At 42.3% G+C, this 25,911-nt stretch overlaps 1 protein-coding gene across 1 annotated transcript in view; it reads right to left on the minus strand.

Moving 5' to 3' along the window:
- The window catches only part of LOC126252236 (homeobox protein Nkx-2.8-like), a 111,415-nt gene that overhangs the window by 18,545 nt on the left and 66,959 nt on the right, over positions 1–25,911 (minus strand). The window contains exon 2 of the mRNA XM_049953108.1: positions 4,822–5,126. Coding sequence (XP_049809065.1) covers positions 4,822–5,126 — 305 coding nt within the window. The remainder of the gene's footprint in view (positions 1–4,821; positions 5,127–25,911) is intronic.

The following is a 25,911-nucleotide window of genomic DNA, read 5'->3' on the forward strand; positions in this document are numbered from 1 at the left end:
TACTGCCTCGAGAGCCTCCGTAACTAAATGGTCTGTGTGTCTGGTTGGTATACAGAGACCTGTGTTAAATTACCAGTACTGGCAGAATTTTTTCCTTGCTAGGAGAGCTGGGACGTTGTGCACTCTGCCTTGTGAAGGCACCTGAGGAGCTACTAGAATGAGAACAGCAGCTCCGTGGTCTGCGAAACTTATAACGGCCCAGAGAGCGGTGTACTGACCCCATATCTCTCCATTCCGCACCCGAATGCCGTCGCCATATGGCAGAGGATGATACGGGGGCCGGTCGTTACTGAGCTGCACGACACGGGTATTACGAGGAGCTCTTTTTTATTCACTCTCTCATTTGCTTTGTATTTGACAACTGAAGCACTTATTTTATACAGATTGTGAGGTGACAAAAGTGATGCGATAGTTGTACGCACATATACAGATGACGGTAGCAGCGCGTGCACAAGGTGTAAAAGGACTGTGCACTGGTGCAGCCGTCATTTGTTCTCAGGTGATTCACGTGAAAAAGCTTCCGACTTAATTATGGTCGCACGACGGGAGTTGACAGACTTGCCAGGCGAAGTGGCGGTTGAAGCTAGACCCTTTAGATATTCTGTCTCGTAAATCGTTAGGGAATTTAGTATTTTAGATACACAGTGTCAAGAGTGTGCCAAGAATATCAAATTTCAGGCATTACCACGAACAACTAGTAACCGACGACCCTCACTTAACGCACGATAGGAATGGAGTTTGCGTAGAGTTACTAACAGACGAACAATACTGCGTGAAATAACTGCAGAAATCAGTGTGGGACGTGTGACGGACGTATGTTCAGGACAGAATACTGAAATTTAGCATTAATGTGCTGTGGCAGCAGACGACCGAGTCGAGTGTCATTGCTAACGACACGACATTGCCTGCAGCGCATCTCCTGGACTCGTGACCATATCGGTTGGACCCTAGACGACTGGAAAATAGTCGCCTAGTCAGATGAGTCCCTCTTCCTGTTGCTAAGAACTGATAGTAGGGTTATAAAAATGGTTCAAATGGCTCTGAGCACTATGGGACTTAACTTCTGAGGTCATCAGTCCCCTAGAACTTAGGACTAATGAAACCTAACTAAGGACATCACACACATCCATGCCCGAGGCAGGATTCGAACCTGCGACCGTAGCGGTAAGATTATACTGTGGCGCCATCGACCATGAGTCGAAGCTGTCAACAAGGCACTGTGCAACTTGGTGAGGTTCTATAATGTTGTGTGCTAAATTTACAAGGAACAGGGTGGTTCCTCTGGTCCAACTGAATCGAGTATTTGTTGTAAATGGTTATGTTCGGCTACTTGCAGACCATTTGCTGTCATTCATGGACTTCATGTTCTCAAACAGTGATGGAATTTTTATGGATTAAAGTGCTCCATGTCCCCGAGCCACAGTTAGTGACTGATTTGAAGAAGATTGTGGACAACTCGGCGGAACGATATGGTCACCCACGTCGTCCGACATAAATCCCATCGAAAATTTATGATAATGATTTATGATTATGATACGTAATCGATAGGTCTGTTCGTGCACAAATTCCTGCACCGGTAACACATTTGCAATTATAGGCAACTATAGAGGCAGCATAGCTGAAAATTTCATCAGAGGACTTCCAACGTTCTCTTGGGTCCATTCCACGTCCGGAAAAAGGAGGCCCGATACTATGTTAGGAGGTAACCCATGCGTTTCGTCACTTCAGTGTAATTCAAAGGGAAAACGTGTAAAACCGCATAACATATCTCAGTTGAATGTTATGTCCTTTTTTTTCTTTTCTTTTCATCGTTCAGCAATAGATGTTACTTTTTTTCCAGATGGGCTTTGAATTTTACAATCACACAGACCTCTCAAAAATATAAGAAACCATCTCGTTTATTCACACACTATAATACCGTATATTAAACTCCCAACGATCATTCCATTCTCAACTGTCAATGGCTAGTCTGTCTGTCGTACTTCCAAAACACTGAGTAGATCCAGATGTCTCGCACAAGCACAAGAATGCATACAAAGGACAAAAATATAAAATATTATATTGCACAAACATTATTAGGAGCTACTGCTGTGAGACGCAATTATTATCGCCATGTCCTCGTACTCATCTGTGTTCAGAGATGCAATTTCATGTGCGACTGGTAACGGCTTTTGTATGCTCATAGTCTGAATCATTCTATAGAGTGCTTGAATTGTTGAGTTGAAATCATGTTATTTTACTTTTATTTTCCCTGTTGAATTGGTAAGTCGTACTTCCTTTAGCTAGGCGTATTACAAGGTTAAGGTGAACATTTCTGTACCAAACGGGAAAATTTTGTTTTTTTAGTAAAAGAACTTATTTTTCGACAGAATTCTCTTGTATCTCAATTTACGTAGTCTAACGCTTTCCATAAATGCCTGATACTGAAAAGCCCACAAAATATCTATTTAGTCTTCAATAAATTCTTCATTGGACACAGAACGTTTTTTGTAGTCCCATAATACTTTAGATATGGAGGAGAGAAGGCTTGACGTACTGAATAGGGTGGAAGGTGCTACAGGTCGTGTTTGTATAGTTTTCCCGCTGTGAATACGTCTTAATGGCGGGTGCACTTTTCGAATGAGTTCTGACTTATTTTACACTCCAGTCCTCGTATGTATTTATTCCATCCGCTCGTTTCACAAAGGTTACTTAGTGTTTGGGAGTTGCCACATTATCCTTACCACTGCAAACATTAAGATGAATCTCTTAAGTAAATTAAATGTGTGCCCAGGACAACAACCAGAGTATGAATGGTTGTTAGATTGGCGGTGAATAATTAGTTTTCTGATATTACACTTCCTCCACAATGGCAATGAGAAATTAACGAAAAGCGTCATACTGTCAGATGTGCCACGTTCTCGGAAAAAAGCTAAGGACGGCTAGAGCTGAATTCAGTGGAAGGGACACAATCCTCGTGCGTTTCACCTTGTGTAAAAATTAAGACAGCTACGGTTTAGGCTTCCTACACAATATTGCTTGCATCGTTAAAAGCAATATAGCTGTCACACGAAACGATCCGATCAAGATAGTACGGATTTCGCCGCGGCTGTAACTACCTTTGTATCGAGTGAAACACGTGTGCCAGTTATTAACATAAACAGAGCAATAGGGTTAACACGCTACGCTCGTTCTCTCGTGTTCTCCTCTATTCCCTCCAGTATTAACGCTTTTTCGGAAGTCGAGACGAGTGGTGTAAGACGTGTATTTTTCTATTGTCTATTGCCAAACCACAATTTACGAAAGATGTTTACAATTTATTAATAGGATTAAGTAGGAGTAATTACTATTTGTCATGTTGTATATAATTTTGGTGGTAGGGAATCTCTGCACCAAAGTATTGTTGGCAAGAGAGACCTCACATTGATATAATTTTAAAAAGGGCGGGAGGGACCGCGTATGGATACATTTTAAGAAAAGAGCGGGAATGACCGCGCATTGAGACATTTTGTAATGGTAGCAGGGTTTGTCTGCACCAGAAAGCATTGTTGGCAGGAGAGACCGCACTTAGCGTTCGTAGGATGTCAGTAGTAAGCAAGATGTGAAGCGAGTCGGTAGCAGGTCTGAAGCGAGAGGTTGAGAGGAGCGGTGTGCCTGCCAACCACTATCTATGATTTACAAGAGGTTACAAACGGATGTACAGAGACATCAGATAACTATTATCAGAAGAGGAATTAATATTATTGAATTAATTTTTTAGAAACTCAAGACTACTGAAGGTATGTTTGCGCATTGCTAGTTGTGAGATTATTGTAAAAAGTAAATCCCATTTGAACGTTTGTAAAATCATTTCATTCAGAATATAATTAATTTTTACCAGCAATATTGCATTACTGATTATAATCCATCTCAAAAACCATCAACGTAAAACTTCGCAAAATTTTATTTTTGTCAAGAAAAAGTTTAATTTTGAATTACGTAACTTCAGTCAAATTAATTAAAGAATAACGTCAGCTTCGCTATTAAAGAATAACGTCAGCTTTGGTAATAAATACAGCCACTTATTATGACAGCCCACCAGCAGCTAACAGAGTATAGTAAAACACAGTAAGTATATTCATGTCGCAGTTCGATGTAGCAGTCAGATGGTGATCCAGTAACAGTAAAAAAGGTAAGGAACAGTTTTGGGTTCTTGCAGGTAACGACTGAGGGTCACGACGACGACAAATTCTATGTTTCATCGAAATAATCAGAAAATAACTTTTAATAAGCAGCATTTAAATTTGTATGCGAAGATTGAGAAAGAGAATTAATTTCATAGGGAAGATTTCATTTGTTATTATTAAGCAAGAGGTAGAAATCCTAAGGGAAGGTTTCATAGGTTATTGTAAAAGGGAAGGTTGAGTAACAAAAGAGATATATAGAGGAGACGGGAAGGTTTCAGTGGTAGTGAACACAGAAAATCGTGAATGCTCGTTCTCTTTGGTGGCCATGGTGGTATACCAGATAGAGCGATAGACTCCGATTCTGCAGATCCCAGATTCATTTCCGGATGGGGGTGGGGATAATGTCTCGTTCTAGTCCCTCCAAGATGGCCCTTGGTCCACTCAACCTGATATCAGATGAATACTGGGGATCATTTTCGGGCGAAAAAACCGACTTGAGCGGTAGCCCCACCAACCTCCTCCTCCTAGTGTCGTGCTGAAGACGGACTGCAAGCATTCTACCTACAGTCAAGCCAATAGCCCAGGTTTGTGCCACAGGCAGCACCACTGCCGTTCCCTTCCATTCGCTTTGCAGTAATCGAGTCTTTACGTGAGTTTTAACTGTCCCTGGACTGACCTGCGCGTGCGAGAAGGCCGCCCGGGACCTCTTCTTGCGCTGCTGCTGCTGGTGCTGCTGCTGCGGCTGGTGCTGGTGGCCGTGGTGGTGGGTAGGGTGCGACGCCAGGAAGGGCGACCTCACCAGTCCGGAGGAGGGCGAGAGGGCCGCTGCCGCCGCTGCTGCAGCCGCCGCCGCTGCGGAAGACTGGTGCGGGGGTAGCAGGCCGGCAGGCGTCGCAGGCGGCGACCCGAACAGCAGCGGCGGCGACGGAGACGGCGAGCCCGAGTCCTCCCTGCAGCCGCTCGTGTCGGAGTCGCAGCCATCTACAAGGAGGCGCTAGTCAGCCACACTTCATACAACATCACGTCATTGTGAGTGCAAATACGTTATATTTTCTCTGTCGCTTTTTATTGTGTGAACTGCTATAACCTCATGCAAAAGCTTAAGTACATTTCGTGTTTCAGCCATATGAGGGGTGCCCTGACACTTGTCAGACACATTTCCTTTGATATTTTGGTAGACATCTGCAATCTGTTTTACCATGGAGGTAGAGAAAGACGGTGAGCCCCATTTCTGGATGTTTTGGTTCGTAGAAAAGAAGACGGCTCCTTGGGCCACAGTGCGTTCCGGAAGCCTACGCACAAGGACTTGTATTTACAAGCTACGAGCTGTCAACTTCCCTCACAGCGCAGCGGTGTATTACGGACGGTAGTGCATAGGGCTAGAGCCATCTCAGATCAGGACAGCTTATCGGCAGAACTCAGCCACCTTCGCTCTGTCTTTGCCTAGAACGGGTGCTCCAAGAAGCAGATCCGGAATGCATTTCGTCCAGCATGCTCCAACCCTCAAGAACAGCCTGAAGAAGCAGAGAACACTACTGGGTTGGTGTTTCTACCGTACGTCGGTGGCGTGTCTTTTAAGATGGGCAGAATTTTCAAGAAATACCGGATTAAATGTGTTTCCGAACACCAGCACGAGTGCAATCAATGCTGGGCTCTGTTAAAGACAACCTCGGCCTGAGGAGACCAGGAATATATAAAATCTCGTGCCACTGTAGGAAGTCTTATATTGGCCAGACGTGTCGTACGGTTAAAGACAGATGCGACCACCATAAACGTCACACGAGGTTGGGTCAGCCTGAGAAATCTGCGGTTGCTGAACCCTGCCTTGACACGGGACACGGCATAAACTATGAAGAAACCAAGATCCTCTCGTATGCTTCCACATACTGGGACTCCATCATCAAAGAGGCGGTCGAAATACGTATAAGCAGTGACCTAATAAACAGAGACATGGGGTTTCACCTGAGCAAAGCCTGGGAGCCAGCCTTGGCGGCACTAAGGAATCGTCAGCCGCATATTAGCAACTGCACCAAGTCAACGCAGATGGGAAGCCTTAGCGCAGATGCTTAAATCGCGCGCCAACACCTCGCGCGCGCGAACGGGGACCGTCGTTCCCGGCCACATTTTCCCGTAGCGCGGCGCGCTTCCGCAGACCGCCACCCGTTTCTCCAACAGAGGGCTCTGGTATTCGAGGCCGTCTACGATTGGTCTTCGATGACGTTATGCCCCCACTGGCGCCTGCGCTGTTCTAGAGAGCCAACATATAAATTGGCGAGCTTCTCAGCGACGCGACCGACACATCCGCAACCTGCTTGCTGCGAAGAAACGCCGTGCCTGGCGCCAGACATGTACACGACTCAACACCACGCTCCCCATAAACTCTTCCAAGTATTGGTCTGCTTTCCACCGCCTTACTGGGAACCGCCCCACCCCCCAGTACCCTCTCCTCCTTAATGACCGTCCCTTTCCTGACAACCTCAGTAAGGCCAACCACTTTGCCTCCCACCTCTCTGATTTTTTTTCCATCCCAGATGATCCCCACTTTGATTATTCCCTCTTCCCTGATGTCATGGACCGTACGAATACCTCTGTTTCTCCCCTTGCTCCTAGCTTCCAGTACTTGGGCCACACACCACCATCTGCACTTAACACTCCCATCACTACCCAGGACATCAGCCTCACACTCCGCACCAAACGCAACACTGCTCCCGGCCACGACTGCGTTACCTACCGCCACCTCAAACACTGCCCTCCCTCGTTCCTTTCAATCCTAGCCACCCTCTACAATGTCATCCTTGCCACTGGCTCCTATCCCGACCTGTGGAAAACCTCCCGTATCCTGATGTTCTCCAAACCCAACAAGCCTCCATCTGATGCCTTTTCCTATCGTCCTATCTGTCTCACATCGGTGTTCAGCAAGCTCTTGGAATCCATCCTTTCCCGGTGCATCCATCACCACCTCTGTCAAAACCACTTCCTCCCAAACACCCAATGTGGCTTTCGACCTTCCTTCTCTGCTGATGACCAACTCCTCCTCCTCACTCATTTCCTCTCCCTCCAGCTTAACTCCCGTCGCTCCGCCATTTTTGTCTCCCTTGACCTCGAAAAGGCCTACGACCGTGTCTGGCATCCCGGACTCCTGTTTAAACTCCAAACCTACACCCTTCCTATCAACTACATTCGTCTGGTGGCCTCCTTCCTCTCCCACCGCCCCTCCTATGTTACCATCCATAATGCCACTTCCTACACCTTCTACGCCTCTGCAGGTGTGCCCCAGGGCTCTGTCCTCTCCCCTTTACCTCCTGTACACGGCAGATATGCCCCAACCCCCCCCCCCCCTCCAGTACACCTCTTGCAATATGCTGATGACACCGCATTCCTCGTCCTCGCTCCTACCCTCCAACGGTCCCAACGCCTTCTCCAGAATCACCTTGACCTATTTGCTGCATGGTGTAACCAGTGGCTCCTGAAACTCAACCCTTCCAAGACCCAGGCAATCATCGTAGGTCGTACCACTCGCTCCTTCCGGCTACTGGATTTCTCCCTTACTGTCTGCGCCCGTCCTGTCCGCCTCACCCCCACCCTCACCTACCTTGGCCTCACCATTGACCGTCACCTCACCTGGATCCCTCATCTCTGCTCCATCCAATCCAAAGCCCACAACCGCCTCTGACTCCTCATACTCCTCTCTGGCCAGACATGGGGGTTGCACCCCTCTACCATCCTTCTATCCCCCATCTGCTCCTATTCCTCGAACATATCCGCATCCTCTACACCTCCCGCTGTCTTGAACCCCCTCACCCCCTGGTTGCTCCTCTCCTCTCCGATCCCTGCCCCCTGCCACGTCTTCACCGTTGTGTCCCCCCTACCCTCCATCTCTACACCCTACATCTCCTTTCCCAAGGTGGCTTCCATCACCTCCCCCTCCCGGATGATGCCCTCTCTCCCTCCATTTATCCCTCCTATCAACTCTGATCCTCACTCCCCCTCCTTTCCTCTGTCCTTTTCCCGGGCTCCCTCTCCCCCCCTTCCATCCTCTTTCTTCCCCCTCTCTTTGCCCCCTTCTCTCCCCCACGTCCTTTTACATTTCCCTCCTCTGCCTCCTCTCATTACCTCTCGCGTCTGCCCTTCTCCCAGTTTATTAGTCCTCTCCCTCCTTGGTTCCCCCCCCCTTTTTCGTTTTTTCCTCTCCTCCCTCCTTGTTTTTTCCCCTCCTGCAGGTCCCCCCCCCCCCCATCTGCCTTTGGCTCGGGAGTGTCATCTTTGTGCTGCCACTTTCGTGCAGTGTTCTACAGTGACTGTTCTACAGTGCGTGTTTTACAGTGAGTGATCCGTGTTGTGTTTTTTGGGACTTGTTGCGGACGGCCATCATACTGTCGCTGGGTGTGCCTTTTATCTCTTGCGAACAGTAACCAGACTGTCGCCATGTTTTTTAATTGTGTGTCTGATTCCTGTGTATTTTATCTACATTGCCAACCCCTTTTGCTTTCTGTTTCAACTTTCCGCATTTTTACGCCATTTTACACTTTAAATCACCATTTTATCGCCTGTTTTTCCCTGTTTCTTTCTTCTTCCTTTATTTAAAAAAAATCTGTAGGCTGTAGAGCAGCGTAGTAAGCTGCTGACAGCCCGCCCCCTTCGGGGGGAATTGAAAATCAATAAAGAGAAAAAAAAGCGACGCGACAGTAGCACCTGAAGTCGGCGGGCAGTTGTCTCGCTGAAATATTGTGCGGTTTCTACAATATTATCCGGCTTAATTCCCGGGAACCTATCAAGCATCTGCAATTTCGTCTGTACAGTGTGCACCTAGAGTCAGCCCAAACAAATACGGCTCCTCATCTCTTTCATGTGATGCACTGAGGCGATCCACAACGTCGATTTCTTTACCGTTACAAACAAAATGGTTTTTAAAGGAGAGTTTCACATGCAGAATCGGTAGAGCAGGCTAACTTATTTGCTGCAGCGATAACACCGATTTCCACCAGATTACTGAAGTTAAGCACTGTCGGGCTTGGCTAGCAATTGAAAAACTGTTCAAATATGTGTGAATTCCTAAGGGACCAAACTGCTGAGGTCGTCGGTCCCTTAGCTTACACACTATTTAAACTAACTTAAGCTCCTTTATGCTAAGAACAACACACACATCCATCCTCCAGGGAGGACTCGAACCTCCGTCGGGAGGGGCCGCATAATGGTGCCTCAAACCACGCGGCCACACCGAGTGGTAAGTACTTGAATGGGTTCAGGTTCTGCCGAGCGCTGATGGCAACCGAGGTGCATTCAACGCTTGTGAGGACCGTTCAGGAACTACTCGACTGAGAAGTAGCGGCTGCAGTCACGAAATCCGACAACGGCCGGAAGAGTGGTGTGCTGCCCACATGCTCCTCTGTATCATCCAGTGACGCATATCGGCTGAGGATGACACGGCTATTTGTCGGTGCCGTTGCGCCTTCCGAGGCCTGTCAGGACGGACTCAGCCACTTACTCAATACCGCAGTCCAAAGTGGTGCAATATTTGTTTTGTCAATAAGTAAGAGGTCTATTCTTCTTTCAAGACCTAATCGGTTGCGAATTAAGACCTCAGTGAAAAATTTGTGAAGCTTTGAGTAGATGTGTTGCGTAGAGTCTCTGACACGCCCATCCATCGTCTTATATAGAGCTTCTCAGTTCAGAGTGCACAGTGAGCACGTAAAGGTGCCTGGAACAATAGTGTCTCCTGCCAAGTGTGAAGTGTGTTCTGTCATTTGATTTCTTTTTGCTGAGGGGTTTCGCTTAATTTCCAGGCACCACATATAACGTATCTGTCATCAGTGACAGCAAAGTGAGGCCATAGTACAGGAATTTTAAAGAAGAATGTACAGATAATCGCCATGCAGGTTGTCAGGGGAGGAAGCGAGTGTCTACCGAATACCTTCTTCTGCAAGGGGACTCGAGAAAACTGTCTACGAAGGGCAATTCAGAGCAAGTGAAGAGGAATGTTGTCCTCAGGCACTGCCCTTCCTGACAATGTTCGCCAACACACTGCACCTGCAACAAAGACGCTCTTGCAGCGTTTTCGATGCGAAGTGTTTGACTACCCACTATGCAGACTGTATGTGTCTCCCTCTCTTTGCTCACATGAAACGCTGGCTGTGAGAACACCTTTTTGGCACAAATAATGAGCTGTTGGCCAGTATAGAGAAGTGGCGGGATAGCACAGGCCTCTGCCTTCCATGAAAGTGTATTGGAAAGTTGGTACCACGCCAAGTAAAATGTCTGAGTCGGAGCAGCGACTGTCTAGAGAAGTATCTGTAAGGTGTGGCTAAATGTTGTAAATAAAACATTTTTTATTTTCACTGTAGTTTCCACTTCGCAACCGAGAGGACATGGAAATAAATGGCTCTCATACATATCGATAAAATGAATATGGCCTCAGACTAATTTGGGACCGCTCTATCGAATGTGCACTTAAAATTCCGCTTTAAAAATCATTTCGTGTGTAATGGGGATAAAAGTTACACTTCTGCTACGAAAATTTCTGTTACTGCTACCAGATTCTATTGTTACCAGTGATCATAGTAAACAAGGATTTTTTTCAGTTACAAGTATCTGTGTGGATACATGCATGACGTTCTAGTCCACCACCCTACAAGACTAGTCATAAAGTTCTAATGATAACCCTGCCACCCCCCCCCCCCCAAAAAAAATCCATATTTAATCTTTGGTTTGTTTCTAGGTACTATCATCTCTCAAATGTGTCTGAGCGACGTGAATCACTTTTTGCATGATTTGTATGCAGCCCACATAACGTAGTTTTCTTGCAGATATTACAAACTCTTTGTAGTACACTCTTTTGAATATTCAAAATTTTTACCGCAAGAGACCGTGAGAGAACGTTGCTCTTTATGGCAATAAATCCAGATGTAAATTAATACCATGATATTGCAAAATTAGGAAACACATTATTAGAAATAAGACAGTCCTCAACGGCTGTAAACTCAGACTCATTACAGTGAATGTCATTACAAAAGTATTGTCACACTAATTTCCGAGATAACTAAGAACCGTAACTCCCATCATATAAATCATTCTGTGGTGTCACCGCCAGACACCACACTTGCTAGGTGGTAGCCTTTAAATCGGCCGCGGTCCGTTAGTATACGTCGGACCCGCGTGTCGCCACTGTCAGTGATTGCAGACCGAGCGTCACCACACGGCAGGTCTAGAGAGACTTAGTAGCACTCGCCCCAGTTGTACAGCCGACGTTGCTAGGAATGGTACACTGACAAATTACGCTCTCATTTGCCGAGACGATAGCATAGCCTTCAGCTACGTCATTTGCTACGACCTAGCAAGGCGCTGTATTCAATTGATATTTATTATTGTGAAGCATGTATCATCAAGAGCGATGTTCTACAATTATGGATTAAAGTTATGTATTACATCATCTCAAGACCTTGTCCTGTTCCAGACCTCACGCCAGTCTGCGTGTAATTAAACGCGTGCATTTCGGCCTCCTCTAGCAACACGGTGTTGGCTCTTCTGCCAACACTTCACATTCAGTAATCAGTAGTCATAAAGAAAATCTTTTATGAATAACAGAGTTTGAAAGAACTGTCTCCAAAAATTCTACGACAATTCTAAGAAATCTTACTCTCTAACATCTACTAACTAACAGCTGAAAGCGTGACGAGTGGTTTGTTCAGACTGATGGATGAACTATTCATTAAAAAAAATTGCTTGAATAACATCGAAAAGCTCACTAGTAATTTCACTGTACTCTTGATGGTAAGTGCAGTTCGGAGATCACCTACCACCCTTGTTACCTAGCACAAAGTGACACTGAATATCTAATATGCCTTTAGTGGAATTCAAGAGATGTTTGCAACCCTAGGGAAGCCAGCGAAGGTACTCAACTGTATCCTCCCTTGAGGGCCAAACCCCGTGAAAGGGAATATAGAATTCGAATCCAAATCTAGTAGCAAAACGTCCGACTTCGCGAGTCGAAATAAAACAAGAAGTAAGTGTCCTATGACCTTATGTGACGATTGTTTCAGGAAATAAAGTTTCTAGTCTAAGAAAGTTTACTGGTAACAGGTACTCTGTTTCTGGCAACTGCCGCCTCTGTCATGGCCCGCTCTAAACCAATTTATTCGTAGTCGTCAGCGGGAAACGTCTTGTTTACTGTGGATGCTTAACCATCGTGCAATCCGAAATTCTTCAGCTGCCATTACTAACGCTGAAAGAAGTCTATCAGTATCTGTTTTAGAGATGTATGCCTTAAGTGGGAATCGAACTATGCCTGGTGCATAAGAAGGTACCAGGCGGTTATAATTACATAGCAATTTCCCGGATACATCCAGTGTGGGCTGTAACCATAGTACGGCAATGGAACTTGGTAGATATGCTAATGCGTTAATGCTCAACCAATGATGTCCCATACGTGCTCTATTGGAGACAGATATGGTGATTGAGCGGGGCGCGGGACATGTAGAAATTTCATAGAGCATGTTAGGCTACAACATTGGTACGTGTGCGAGTCTTATCCTGTTGGAAAACACGCCCTGGAATGCTGTTCATGAATGGAAGCACAAGAGGTAGAATCACAGGACTTGTAACGCCGGAAATGCATATCCTACATTTTCCATCTATTGTAGTATAAATTCTTTTCCTTTATTTGTTACCTGAAGATATGACATTTCTGTGTCTTTATATATTGTAATTGTTTCATTATATATATATATATATATATATATATATATATGCATTTATGTCGATGCATAATTGGTTTGTTTTGTAAATATTATTTGTATTTTACGCTGGGTCTTGCCTAGGGAAAACAATGCTATCGAACGAATACATCGATAGGTCGTGTGGAGAACCAAAGTCTTTAGGATCTCTGGTAGTGTTAACTCTGCCGCGTGGAGCGCGGGCTGAGCAGAAAGAGTCTGGCCGGAGTAGTGCAGTGGAGCAGGGGAGTTGTGTGACGCTCCCGCGAGTTGCCGCGCTTTCGGGGTTTGGCAGCATGTAATTGCGCTCGACTTGCTATGATAGTTTCTGACACGGTGTCGCAGACGGGAAGCGTTAGCTGGCGCCCATCAAGAGCCCGTTTCGCCTGGTGACCGTGTCGAGAAGGAGGCGCGCCAACATCCAGCTTCTGCAACAGCGACGGCCGACAATGAGTGACTGTCGCCACCTCCTCGATCGACGGCTTCAAACCTTCAATCAACCAACAAGGAAGACTGGAAGCACGTAAAGTTTTAGAACTGTATGGCAGACCTCAGCTTTTAAAACTGTTCAAATCACAAAATTACAGCAACGTAGCATGAACCTTTGTTGCTCATTGTCCCAATTGAATTACCAAGCAGGGTCCCTTCCTTTTCCGGAATGAACCCGAGTGCCGTTGAAATTCAAACGCCAGCATTAAAGCAATATTATTCTATTTCACTGCTTTAATTTCAAAGTTCAGTTAAAGTATTCATAGCTGGCTACAATATTTAGATTACACAAGCACAAATTAAGAGTGCGAGTTTTGTTACCGTATTTTAGCTTACCTGTGACTGCAGCTCAGCTTGGTACGTACTAAATTTTACTATTGTTAATTGTTCAGAATCATTTAATTCAAGTTCAAAGTTAAATCTCTTATTTCTAAATTGCGTAGATTCAAGTAGCTTTTGAAATGATTGTTGAGGTAGTCCAAGAATAACCGTATTTTACTGAATTTCGATGTGCTTCAGAAAGAAAGCTCACTATTAACTTCAGTCACTAAACTAACTTTCGATTTTCCGGTTTTATTAATTCTTTTGCTAAATTAAGTCAGATTGTAGCGAAATTTATTACTTCTGACAAACTTTCAGTTTTCACACTACACGTGTCAAACTTCAGTTGCCACGTTTCTAGTGCTAATTATATGTGTAATAACCATTCTTTTTTCAGTTACTATAGCAATTGTCCTTAGGACTGGCGACCGTAATTTCCCCCAAATCTCAAATATCTAATTACCGCTAGTTAATTGTTGACGTAACGGCCGCACATTTACTTTCTTTATTAACTTTACCCCTTTTCAAAATTAATTTCCACCAGTTTCATTTGCATTTTTCCTTTCATTCAGATGTAACCCTTTCCTCCCTCTTTACCGTCAAATTAACTTCGGTGACGATTGCTTTTCCCAAATTTCCATTAGGTACACGCTGTTTAATTTTTCACTGTCATTAAGGTCGATAAGTGAGGGGGAGGTTACAGACTGACGTACAGTCTGGCAGCCAGGGCTTGTGGGGTAACCATTAAAGTGCTTCTATTATCATTCGAATTCGCACCACATATCATAAATCCAGGCACCACATATAACATATCTGTCATCAGTGACAGCAAACTGAGGCCATAGTACATGAATTTTAAAGAAGAATGTACAGATAATCGCCATGCAGGTTGTCAGGGGAGGAATCGAGTGTCAACCGAATACCTTCTTCTGCGAGGGGACTCGAGAAAACTGTCTACGAAGGGCAATTCAGAGCAAGTGAAGAGGAATGTTGTCCTCAGGCACTGCCCTTCCTGACAATGTTCGCCCACACACTGCACCTGCAGCAAAGACGCTCTTGCAGCGTTTTCGATGCGAAGTGTTTGACTACCCACAATGCAGACTGTATTTGTTCAAATGGTTCAAATGGCTCTGAGCACTATGGGACGTAACAGCTATGGTCAGCAGTCCCCTAGAACTTAGAACTATTTAAACCTAACTAACCTAAGGACATCACACAACACCCAGTCATCACGAGGCAGAGAAAATCCCTGACCCCGCCGGGAATCGAACCCGGGAACCCGGGCGAGGGGAAGCGAGTACGCTACCGCACGACCACGAGCTGCGGACGACTGTATGTGTCTCCCTCTCTTTGCTCACATGAAACGCTGGCTGTGAGAACACCTTTTTGGCACAAATAATGAGCTGTTGACCAGTATAGAGAAGTGGCAGTATGTCCAGCAAGCAAACGGGTGGGCTGCAGGCCATCAACTGGCTTCCTAATCAACACATGGACATCACTGGCACCAGGGCAGAACCAGTTTTAACCAGATAACACAACAGGCCTCCAGCCTGCTCTCCAAGGATTTCTCGCTTGATACCACTGAGCCGGCCGCTGTGGACGAGCGTTTCTAGGCGCTTCAGTCTGGAACCGCGCGACCGCTACGGTCGCAGGTTCGAATCCTGCCTCGGGCATGGATGTGTGTGATGTCCTTAGGTTAGTTATGTTTAAGTAGTTCTAAGTTCTAGGTTACTGATGACCTCAGATGTTAAGTCCCGTAGTGCTCGGAGCCACCTGAACCATCTGATATAACTGAAGTCGCAAATAGCGGTAGTTTGAGAAAGACGAATGAACGCTATAGGACCTGTTTTTTAAGTAACTCATTTGTAACAGTTGGTTGTATCACTGTGGTGGCAACTGCTGCTCAGACTGCTACTGCAAGGAAACTACGATTCGCCGGAGTCATACGCCGAACAGTATGGTCTTCCCCCTCAGTAGTGCCTCGTGGCCTTCCGGAGTTCATTCGCGTGACCACCGCTACCAGGAATCATGTACAGTGCCTGCATTCCTGCCCCGTCTTTTTGCAGTATCGCAGGAGGAACGTCCAGCTTCTCGTAGTCGTATTACACGACATCGTTCAAACTCAGTGAGGTGTTGATAATGGCATCTTTGACACCTTAAAATCATTCTTGACTGACATCAACTCACCTCGTTGAATCTCAAAGGTAGCTCACGCTCACGGCCGTTACAACGTGCACTTTAATGAAACCTGATTTGCATCCTCAGGGTGACACTACTAACGCAACTCATGCGACTGAAGTGAAATCTGAACAGACATTATCTTTGAGATGTAGAAACACGCCTACCAACTATCGTTTATGCCGTGCAACTCCTTCTTGGTTTTGCAATATTTTTCCCGTCATTGTATACACATCATTGTCGTTCTACCTCAACCATTTGAGTTATGCACTTGATTATAAGTTACCTGACGGCCTTTGGTCAAGAAGACTAGAACCAATATTTAATAATTTTTTGTCTTCACAATAAAGATATCTAGGAGTGATCGTCTACTTGTTTCACGTCAAGAGGAAGGTAACATATTCACTTCTGTTCTCTTCAGTTACGTGCGGACACAAAGTCAATACCGACGAAAGCACCTACGAGACGTCGTTTGCTTTTAATACCAACCAGAAGGCACAGTATATAAAGGCAAAAAATAGGCGAACGGTCTGTGGTGTACACACAAAGTCGTGCGTTTGAGGCCACTCATGCCGCAGTTACAGCGGTATAATTACGGTTACTTCAAGCACTGCTATTTATCTTGTCAGTTTATGTTGTACTTCTAAACTAGTAACCAATTACAGGTATAACAGAATAACCATTACAGCATGTTAGCACTACTGTACTGTTGCACAGGAGCTCTGTTCCTGGGTGCACTAATAAATTTTCGAGGTTCCTACTCGACACAGACGGTAAAATAACCAATTCCGACTTAGGCCGTGTGTCACTATCGTAATTTAGAAAACCCTAAGAGTGACAGGACTGCAAAAGCAGGGAAACAGTCAGAATTCACTGCTACACAGTACAACGACACACAAAACATCGTTCTGCGAATTCTACAGTACGCAATAATAGCATGCAGAATCCGAGCTCCACCGCCCCAGGGCATCCTAGTACTGAAGATAAATGCAAAGCCATGGAAAAACGTACTTACCACAGTTCAGAAAGATCACTGACACCTGTGGTTAAACACGGACAAATGGCCGCCTAGCCTGCTACAATGGCGTGATGTATGGCTTTAAACGCCCCTGGTTTGAACATCTCCTCCTGAGTGGCTGGGATCCAGATGGAATGACAGCCTTGCTAGTTACAGCTTAATTCTGCTGGCGAATCGTGATGTGTTGCTCACTGCCTGTTTGATGACGTCAGCTACGAGAAAGCACCTAGCCGACTGTGGTTCAAAATGGTTCAAATCGCTCTGAGCACTATGGGACTTAACTTCGGAGGTCATCAGTCCCCTAGAACTTAGAACTACTTAAACCTAACTAACCTAAGGACATCACACACATCCATGCCCGAGGCAGGATTCGAACCTGCGACCGTAGCGGTCGCGCGGTTCCGGACTGTAGCGCCTAGAGCCGCTCGGCCACCACGGCCGGCAGCCTATTGTGGGTGGAATTCATTTCTCCGTGCTGCCGCTACCGATGGTTCACAGCCATGACTGATATGATGCGGACTTAGATTAGTTTAGATTAGATTAATTATTCATTCCATAGAACCAGAAAAAAGGGATCCTCCTGGGTGTGGAGCGTGTCAGATAAGAACATTACAAAAAAGGAATTAGAAAAACTTGAGTTTCATTAATTTTAATGATCCTTAGTCAATAAACAGTAAAATTATGCACACGAATTAAAATTAAACTTCTAACATTTACAGGTTTAATACTTCCATCTGCTTTCATTAAATCCATCACTCGCACAGTAGCTAGTTACTTGGCTATTACAACGAAGTATTGTCAAAAATTAAAGTAAGTTATTCATTTCAATGATCCCCAGTTAAGAACAGTCAAATTATGTACCAGATTCCACTATTTACAGACTTAAGACTTACATCTGCTTTCCATACATGTATCATTCCAACAGTAAGTAGTTACTTGGCTGTTACAACCAAATACTGTCAAAAATTAAAGTGTAATAAATTTGGATTCAAATGGTCTTCTGCACTTGTTGAGAAATTCATGGATGGAATAGAAGGAGTTGGCCACCAAAAATTCGTTTAAATAATGTTTAAATTGTGCCTTGTCTGAAACTAAACTCTTAATGGTTGCTGGTAACATATTGAAAATATGCGTTGCTGAATACTGGAGTCATTTATGGGTAAGAGTAAGTGATTTTAATCTTTATGTATATTTTTCTTATTCCTAATATTGATACTGTGTACTAAACAGTTAGTTGCAAAAAGATACGTAATATTTACAACAAACTTTATTAAGGAATAAATATACTGAGAAGCTGTGGTTAGTAAGCCCAATTCTTTGAATAGGTTTCGACATGATAATCTTGGATTTACACTACACATTACTCTTATTATACGCTGTTGTACTCTAAAAGTTTTTTCTCGATTTGTGAGTTACCCCAAAATATGATACCATATGACATAATGGAGTGAAAATAAGCAGAATACGACAGTTTTTTATATTTATATTTCCAATGTCTGACATCATTTGCATTTTAAACACAGACTTGTTTAGGCGCTTTAGCAGTTCGTTAGTATGTCGCTCCCAACTGAACTTATATCTAGTTGTAATCCTAAGAATTTTGCACTCTCAACTTCTCCTATTTCCTTGTCATCATATTTTATACTCACACTAGAAGGAAATCTCTTAGAAATTCTGACCTGCATATAGTGGGTCTGTTCAAAGTTTAATAATAGTGAATTGGCTATGAACCACTTCTAATGACAATAAAAATTTGAGTAGCTGCCCTTTCTAAATTTATATTTGATTTACTATTTATTGCAATGTTTGTATCATCTGCAAATAAGACAAACTTGGCATCTTGTAATGTAACAGATCACAGGTCATTAATATACTGAAACGCGTACGTTTCATATGTATTCATTACCAGCGATGGCGATGCATGACAGAATCTCTGACCAGAGAGTTATTTATCGTTGCTAGTCTGCGCTTGACCGCGCGAGTGTGCAGTTGCGAGTTGTACTCTGTAGTAGAAGTCGGATACAGTTGTGTGTGGCGAGTGGGCAGAGAGAGTAGTCAGTTGGAGAGTAGTAGCAGTCTGGTGTAGTAGTCGGTGCTAGTCTGCGGGAGTCGGCATGCGTCGACGGCGTGCTGTTCTTCCGAATCTGGTCACGATTGTGGTGGACGATGTGTATTATTGTAGAAGGTAATGAAGCAGAATTGCGCTCAGCTAATAACGTATGTTAATTGTAATTAATTTGTTCAAAAAATGCCCCAATAATAATTTTTCTATAAAGTAACTTTTTTAAAGAAAAGCATTCATTTCAATTTAAAGAATATTTCCTATGCGTTTCCTCCAAGAATCAAAATTAAATATACGCCAGCATTGCACAGAGCTGTGCCAAAAAATAAGAGCAGATATAGATGCAGTTTTACTGAGGTAAGAATTTTGGTTTAATTATTTCACAGGGCTGTAGGTCAGCGCAGCTGTCCTTATAAAATTTGTCAGGTTTAATTATTGCTGTTGAGTTGTTACATTCAGCTCATGGTTCTTTATTTAATTAATGTTATTGTTGGTTTGTGATCAATCTTCATTCCTTAACGATATTTTGGTACATTTACATTTTTTTATAATCATTGACTCTCAAACTTTATTGCGGGGAGGTTACACTTGGCGACCCTGCCAGGATCGTATTTCTTTGTGAATCTTCTGATAAGTAGTCAGATATCTGCTCTTATTTACTTAAATATAATTAGCACTTGGCGCAACACATCTACTAATTTTGTCACTTTCTTTCACAGATCATCGGGAATTCCTTGCTCTTTGTTGTATTTTTGTTTGTTGCATTTTGTATTGTCTTTGTTTCAGTATTGAATAATTGTGATTTGTGCAAAAAAAATGCCGCGAAAAACTGTTAATAGTACATCGCGAGGTATAATGAGTGAAATAACCGACTTAAACAACCTGACCGTTAGTACTTGCGACATGCAGTATAATGATGACGATCTTCCATTTACTGACAATCAGTGCATACCGACCACTTGTAAGGATTTTTATCTTAACGTTGAACAAACGAATTCAATTGTGTCCTCTGTTAAGTTGACGACAATTGATGACGTGGGACGTTCTGTAGCAATGAGCGCTGCCCAACTTGACACACCCGGTTTGCAGGTTTTACGTGACAAACAGATAAATTTTTCTAATGAAAACGAACAGTGTACTCAAAGTACGGCAGATTTGTTTGATTCTGAGGTAGGGACTAACAGTGAACATCCGATTAGCAAACCTTTTCAAGAATCACAGAATAATCAAATGGTTACACAAAACATGAGAATTGCAGGTACGTCATCAAACAGCACAGAGAATAGAGCCGGTAATATTGACTTGGAACAAATTTTGGCAAGATTGCTACAACAACAATTTAGTGAAAATTTCAAATAATTTAGTGAAAAAACAACAACTTAATGAAATTAATAAAAAACATGACAATCTTAAAGAAGATTTCAAACAACTTAGTGAACAGAACAAACACCTTAATGAAAAATTAGACAACAATTGCAGACAGCTTAGTAAACAAATCAGAGCCGTTGCCGCGCAGTGTCATGATACTAAGGAACAATTACGTGAGGAAATTGAGACTTGTGGTAGGAAAAGTAGTGAGGAAATTAGATCTGTTGCTCAAGAATTAAGGGATATGAAAACAGCTGCAACAGAATCACTTAGAGACGAAATTAGTGCAGTCGGTATACAATGCTCTGAGAAGGCAACACAATTACGCGACGAGTTTAAATTAATCACGGCAGAACTTTTGAGCACAATGGATGCAAAGATAGACGCGAAATTTGAACAACAGAACAGTCAAATTGACGAACGTTTTAATCTTCACCTACAAAACAGTGATACGCGTTTCCGTAAATTTATACAGGAACAGAATAAAGTAAAACGACAAGTCATGGAAACAATCACCGCACAGAGACAGGAAGATAAACGTAAATTGTTTGCGAAAGCAAAAACATACGTAGACAACAATATTGCTACAGTGTCCGACAAAATTAATACCATCAAACAGTTGAACACAGAATTGCGTGATGAAATTTCTGATCATAAATCAAAAACAGATACACACACAGTAGATTTTCAAACAGTGACCGACAGACTCGAACAATTAGAACTAACACATAATTCCAACGTCATCAAAGCTGACGTTAAAAAATTGAACGAAACCACACGTAAAATACAAACTGACACTAAAACCGATGATCAGCTAAAAATAATGACTGAAAAATATGATGAATTGGCCAGTCGTATTGAGGTTATCGAAAGTAATAATGACAGCAAATCAGACGATACTGCACCGATTTTGTTTAACCAAACACCTGAATTTCAAAATCTGCCGCAGACAATCAATGAGATAGATTCGTCTAATAACACATTACGTAGAAAATTGTCAAGTTTACAACAAGAGGTAACAGAGATAAAAAAATATTTCAGTTAATAACACGTCACAGCATACGGCGAATTGCGAGCATTTCTCACACTCACACAGCCAGTGTAACTTAAGTAATTTACAGAGAGTACGCGACTTAAAATCCGAAAAACTACGCGACTTAAAATCCGAAAAGATACAGACAAACAGATTCTTATGTAATGCTGAACCTGTTCACAAAGTCAGAGACGATAACGTTGATTATAAGCAATTTGTATGTGTAAAAAAATCTAAGGTATTTGTAAATGACGGAGCACAGGTACACGCTTTGAACCGTATTCGACAATTTATTTTTGTACCTTCACCGCCATTACCTGTAATGCAGAAACTACAACTAGCATGGATACAGCAATTTATTTTTGAATTTTCACCGGCATTGCCTGTAACGCAAAAGCTAAAATGTATTTGCAGCGCATAATTGACCTCAGGGGATTCATTACGCTTTAATGAGTATGTGCCATAGCGTGCACAGGGCCCCGAGCCGTAGTAGTGCTGTTTCATCTCTAGTTTTCTGCACTGCTGCCTTCTCTTCTACTATCCTTTATATCTATCAAAACAGCTCTTTAACTATTGCTCTACCTAGGATTAAGAAATAAGTCAAGAAAACCCGATACGACAAGTTATACCGAAAGTGACAATTTTTCATTAGACGCCCCAGAAATGACAAGTATGAGGTTTAATATCAGAGAAAATTTTAATCATCAGTATGTACAAAATTTTCAGCAACAGCGAACGCATTTTAGTAACAATAGACGTTTTTCACCGCAACAGCATGAAAGTCAGCCGGTTAGCATACCTAACCAACAATGTGGTATACAAGGTCAACCAAGCTTTAATGTTTCGCCGCGTGGACGTATAGTCTCAGCTCCAACAAATAGTAACGCACGGCAGCAAGGAAATAACTACGTACAGAAAACATAGTACTTCAGTTCCTATTGCAATGCACCGAATAGGAATGACTATCACGACAGACGTAAAAACAATGAGCACAATTATCAACATACGTTTAATAACAGTCTGTCTTACCAGCAGCATCAGCAACAACACATTATCATGCATGAACCAGACAGTAGGTATCATTCGGAGCGTAATACGTCAGGAAGAAATAACAGAACAGTTGAAATAGTGGAAATGCCACAGAATCCTCCTGATAATACTAATACGTCAGATAGAATTTGACTAGATACTGTACAGGTCGCATTTTCCGGTAACACAAGCACTAGTTTAGACACGCAGAATGTTGTTCACGAAAATGTTATTACTTATGACGACATCAGAGACACTCTTTTGCAGGAAAGACCAATTGGTCAGAAAACCATTTCACACCCTGTCATCGAAATTAAAATTGGATCATCGAAATTTTCAGCAGTAATCTATTCTGGATCACCTATGTCAGTTATAAATGAAGAAACTTTCAATGAGTGTAACAAAGAGAATACCTATCCTACATTACCATTAGGCAAAACGAAAGTGAAAGGAGCAGTATCGAGTAAAGGAGTAGACGTTAAATTACAGACCCATTCATCATTTTTCATTGCAGGTCACACATTTCACTCAAATTTTTGGATTGTTCCTTTATTGACAACAGACGTTATTTTAGGTACTGATTTTCTGGTACAACACGACGCAGTTATTGATTTTCAAAATTCCTATTTAATGTTGAAGGATGAAAATGTACAATTGGCTTTAGAATTTCAGCACTCATTATCTGCGGAAGAACAAACAATTAATTGTACTGAGGTCATTTCCGTATCACGTAGCATAGACTGTAATTCCACGTTGTTCACAGATACATACGTACATAACTATAATACTCCAGACGAAGCTGACTACGACGTTATGCAAATGATTTGTGATAAAGTTAAACAGACGACGAACGCACGCAACTACACAAAATTCTTTTACAGCAAGCTCCAGTTTTTGACAACGTTCCTGGTACTAGGTCCGGTTTTATGTATGAATTTCAAGTCAAACAGCACGACATATTTCAAGTCAAGCATTATCCCATTCCGTCTGTTATACTGAAAAACGTTGAACCACCTAACAAAATTAAAGAATTAGTAACATTTCCTACATCTCGTCTACTACGACACCATGAAATAATTGACATTGCGCTGAACAACATCAAACGTGCCGCAGAGCGCCGGAGAATACAACAAAAATCGGTTTGTATACGCCGTGACCTTCACGTTGGACAGAAGATATTAGTACGTACACACTTTTTATCCAACAAAATAAAATGTAGGTGCAGTAAATTTGAACTTCTATACGCAGGTCCATATCGGATTCGCAGCATTCCTCACCCCAATGTTATACACGTCGAAACTTTGAGAACCAGAAAATCGAAAGGAAACCACCACATATCAAATATTAAACCTTTTATTGAATGAACATACTTTATGATTTATCACACTGTAATACCATTTCCTAATTTTTTATGACCACTTATGCAATTATATTCACATGAACACTTACTGATGATTATCGTATTTTTTTTCTTGGCAAGTGCCCGGCAAGGTAAGGTTAGCAGGTCGCTCTTCTCGTCGTTACACATTAGACCGTGCATATTTTCCAGATTAACTTACACATTTTTATGACCACTTATGTAATTATATTTATGTGACTACTTACTGATGATTGTCGTATTTTTCTTGGCAAGTGCCCGGCAAGGTAAGGTTAGCAGGTCGCTCTTCTTGTCGTTACACATCAGACCGTGCACAAGTTTCCAGATAAACTTACGTATCTTATGAATAATTATGCAATTCTATCTAGTGACATATTAATTTTATTAAATTCTCTCTCCATTAAAGTCTTTAATTCTAGCCTCTATTAACTACACAACATACAAGCTGAACACAAAGAAAGTCACATTTCTTGTCATCATTTTTTATGTATGTACGATTGTTTTCCTGTTTGTTTGTATGCATTATGAAATAGTTAAGATATAGCAAACACCAGTTGACTTTGACATTTTTGCCCTACGATATCTCAACATCGAGACTATTTTTAATTTTTTGCTGCTGCATTATGATATTCTGTGTACATTTTTGCATCTGAACACTGTCTATGTTTCTGACATATTACGTTTTCTGTCATGCTATGCTGTATGCTTAATTATATCACTATAAACCAGTTTTTATCTAATGGGTATATGAATTAAATGCAAGACATTAATCTTTGTTCCTCATTTTCAGAAAGAAATAACGTGTACAGGAAATAAGTTAAACAGAAATGGGAATTTCACCTACGGAATAAACGAAAGAAGATGCAAAAACCTTATGAGGAAGAGTAAATGGATCAGAATTAACAAGCATTAACAAGAATATACTATACACATCGTAGAATAGCAGTCTTAACTAATTTTTTCTTTCAGAATACGAAGCGATTGATGCAGGCTGTCAGACAGAACTTAACATCTTAGTTTTAGTGAGGAAATATGCTAGAAATAAGGAATAGTTGTGTAATGAATAATGAAGTGATTTTTTTTTTGCAGATGATAATGAATGGTGATGAATAATGATGAAGAATATGCAGCTATGAATAATGAAGGTTTTCTTTACAGGTGATGATAATAATGGAGTTATGATAATGAAGTGATGGATAATGAAGTTTTTTCTTTACAGATGAGGATGATGTTGAAGTTTATGTATTTATGCTCTGTAGTTATTTAAGGATTTGCTGCAGTTCGTTTTGACAGTATGTGTTGTATTGCATAGTATGATGACTGAAGGTTTTGGAAAGGACAGCTAGGGAACACATTTCATACACATTTCACTACCTGTTAATTCGAAGTTCACTACTTTTCAGCATAGAATGCGTTTCTTCTTTCAGTCTAATAATCCATTTTTGTATATTTTGCAGGAGAAATTATTCATAAAATTAATGTACTATAAGCAGTTGTTCTTTAAACCCATGTCATTTATGAATGTGATTACATATACTCTACTTGTTTCATAATCTTGATACAGCTGACTCATGACGAATGACGTAACACATCTTCATTTGCAGCAATAACTCAAAAGCAAATATTGTTATTAATTATCGAACCCAACGCAATGCATTGCTAGCACAAAAAAATGCTTTGTAACTGGCAAATGAATGCCACTGATTAATGTAATAAGATGAACTATGAGGACAATTTTTACTATAATTAGATTAATTATGCCATTTATTAACTCATTTTCAATGATGACTTCTGATGGTTTGTAATTAGGCGATGAGTGCCAATGTTCTCTGTAAATGACTTCTGATGGTTTGTGATAAGGCAATGAGTGCCAATGTTCTCTGTAAATGACGTCTGATGGTAATTAGGCAATGAATGCCAATGTTCTCTGTAAATGACTTCTGATGGTAATGAGGCAATGAGTGCCAATGTCCTCTGTAAATGACTTGTGATGGTTTTTAATTAGGCAATGAGTGCCAATGTTCTCTGTAAATGACTTGTGATGGTTTGTAATTAGGCAATGAGTGCCAATGTTCTCTGTAAATGACTTGTGATGGTTTGTAATTAGGCAATGAGTGCCAATGTTCTCTGTAAATGACTTGTGATAGTTTGTAATTAGGCAATGAGTGCCAATGTTCTCTGT

The sequence above is a fragment of the Schistocerca nitens genome, chromosome 4 (genome assembly GCF_023898315.1).
Source record: "Schistocerca nitens isolate TAMUIC-IGC-003100 chromosome 4, iqSchNite1.1, whole genome shotgun sequence".
Taxonomy (NCBI): domain Eukaryota; kingdom Metazoa; phylum Arthropoda; class Insecta; order Orthoptera; family Acrididae; genus Schistocerca; species Schistocerca nitens.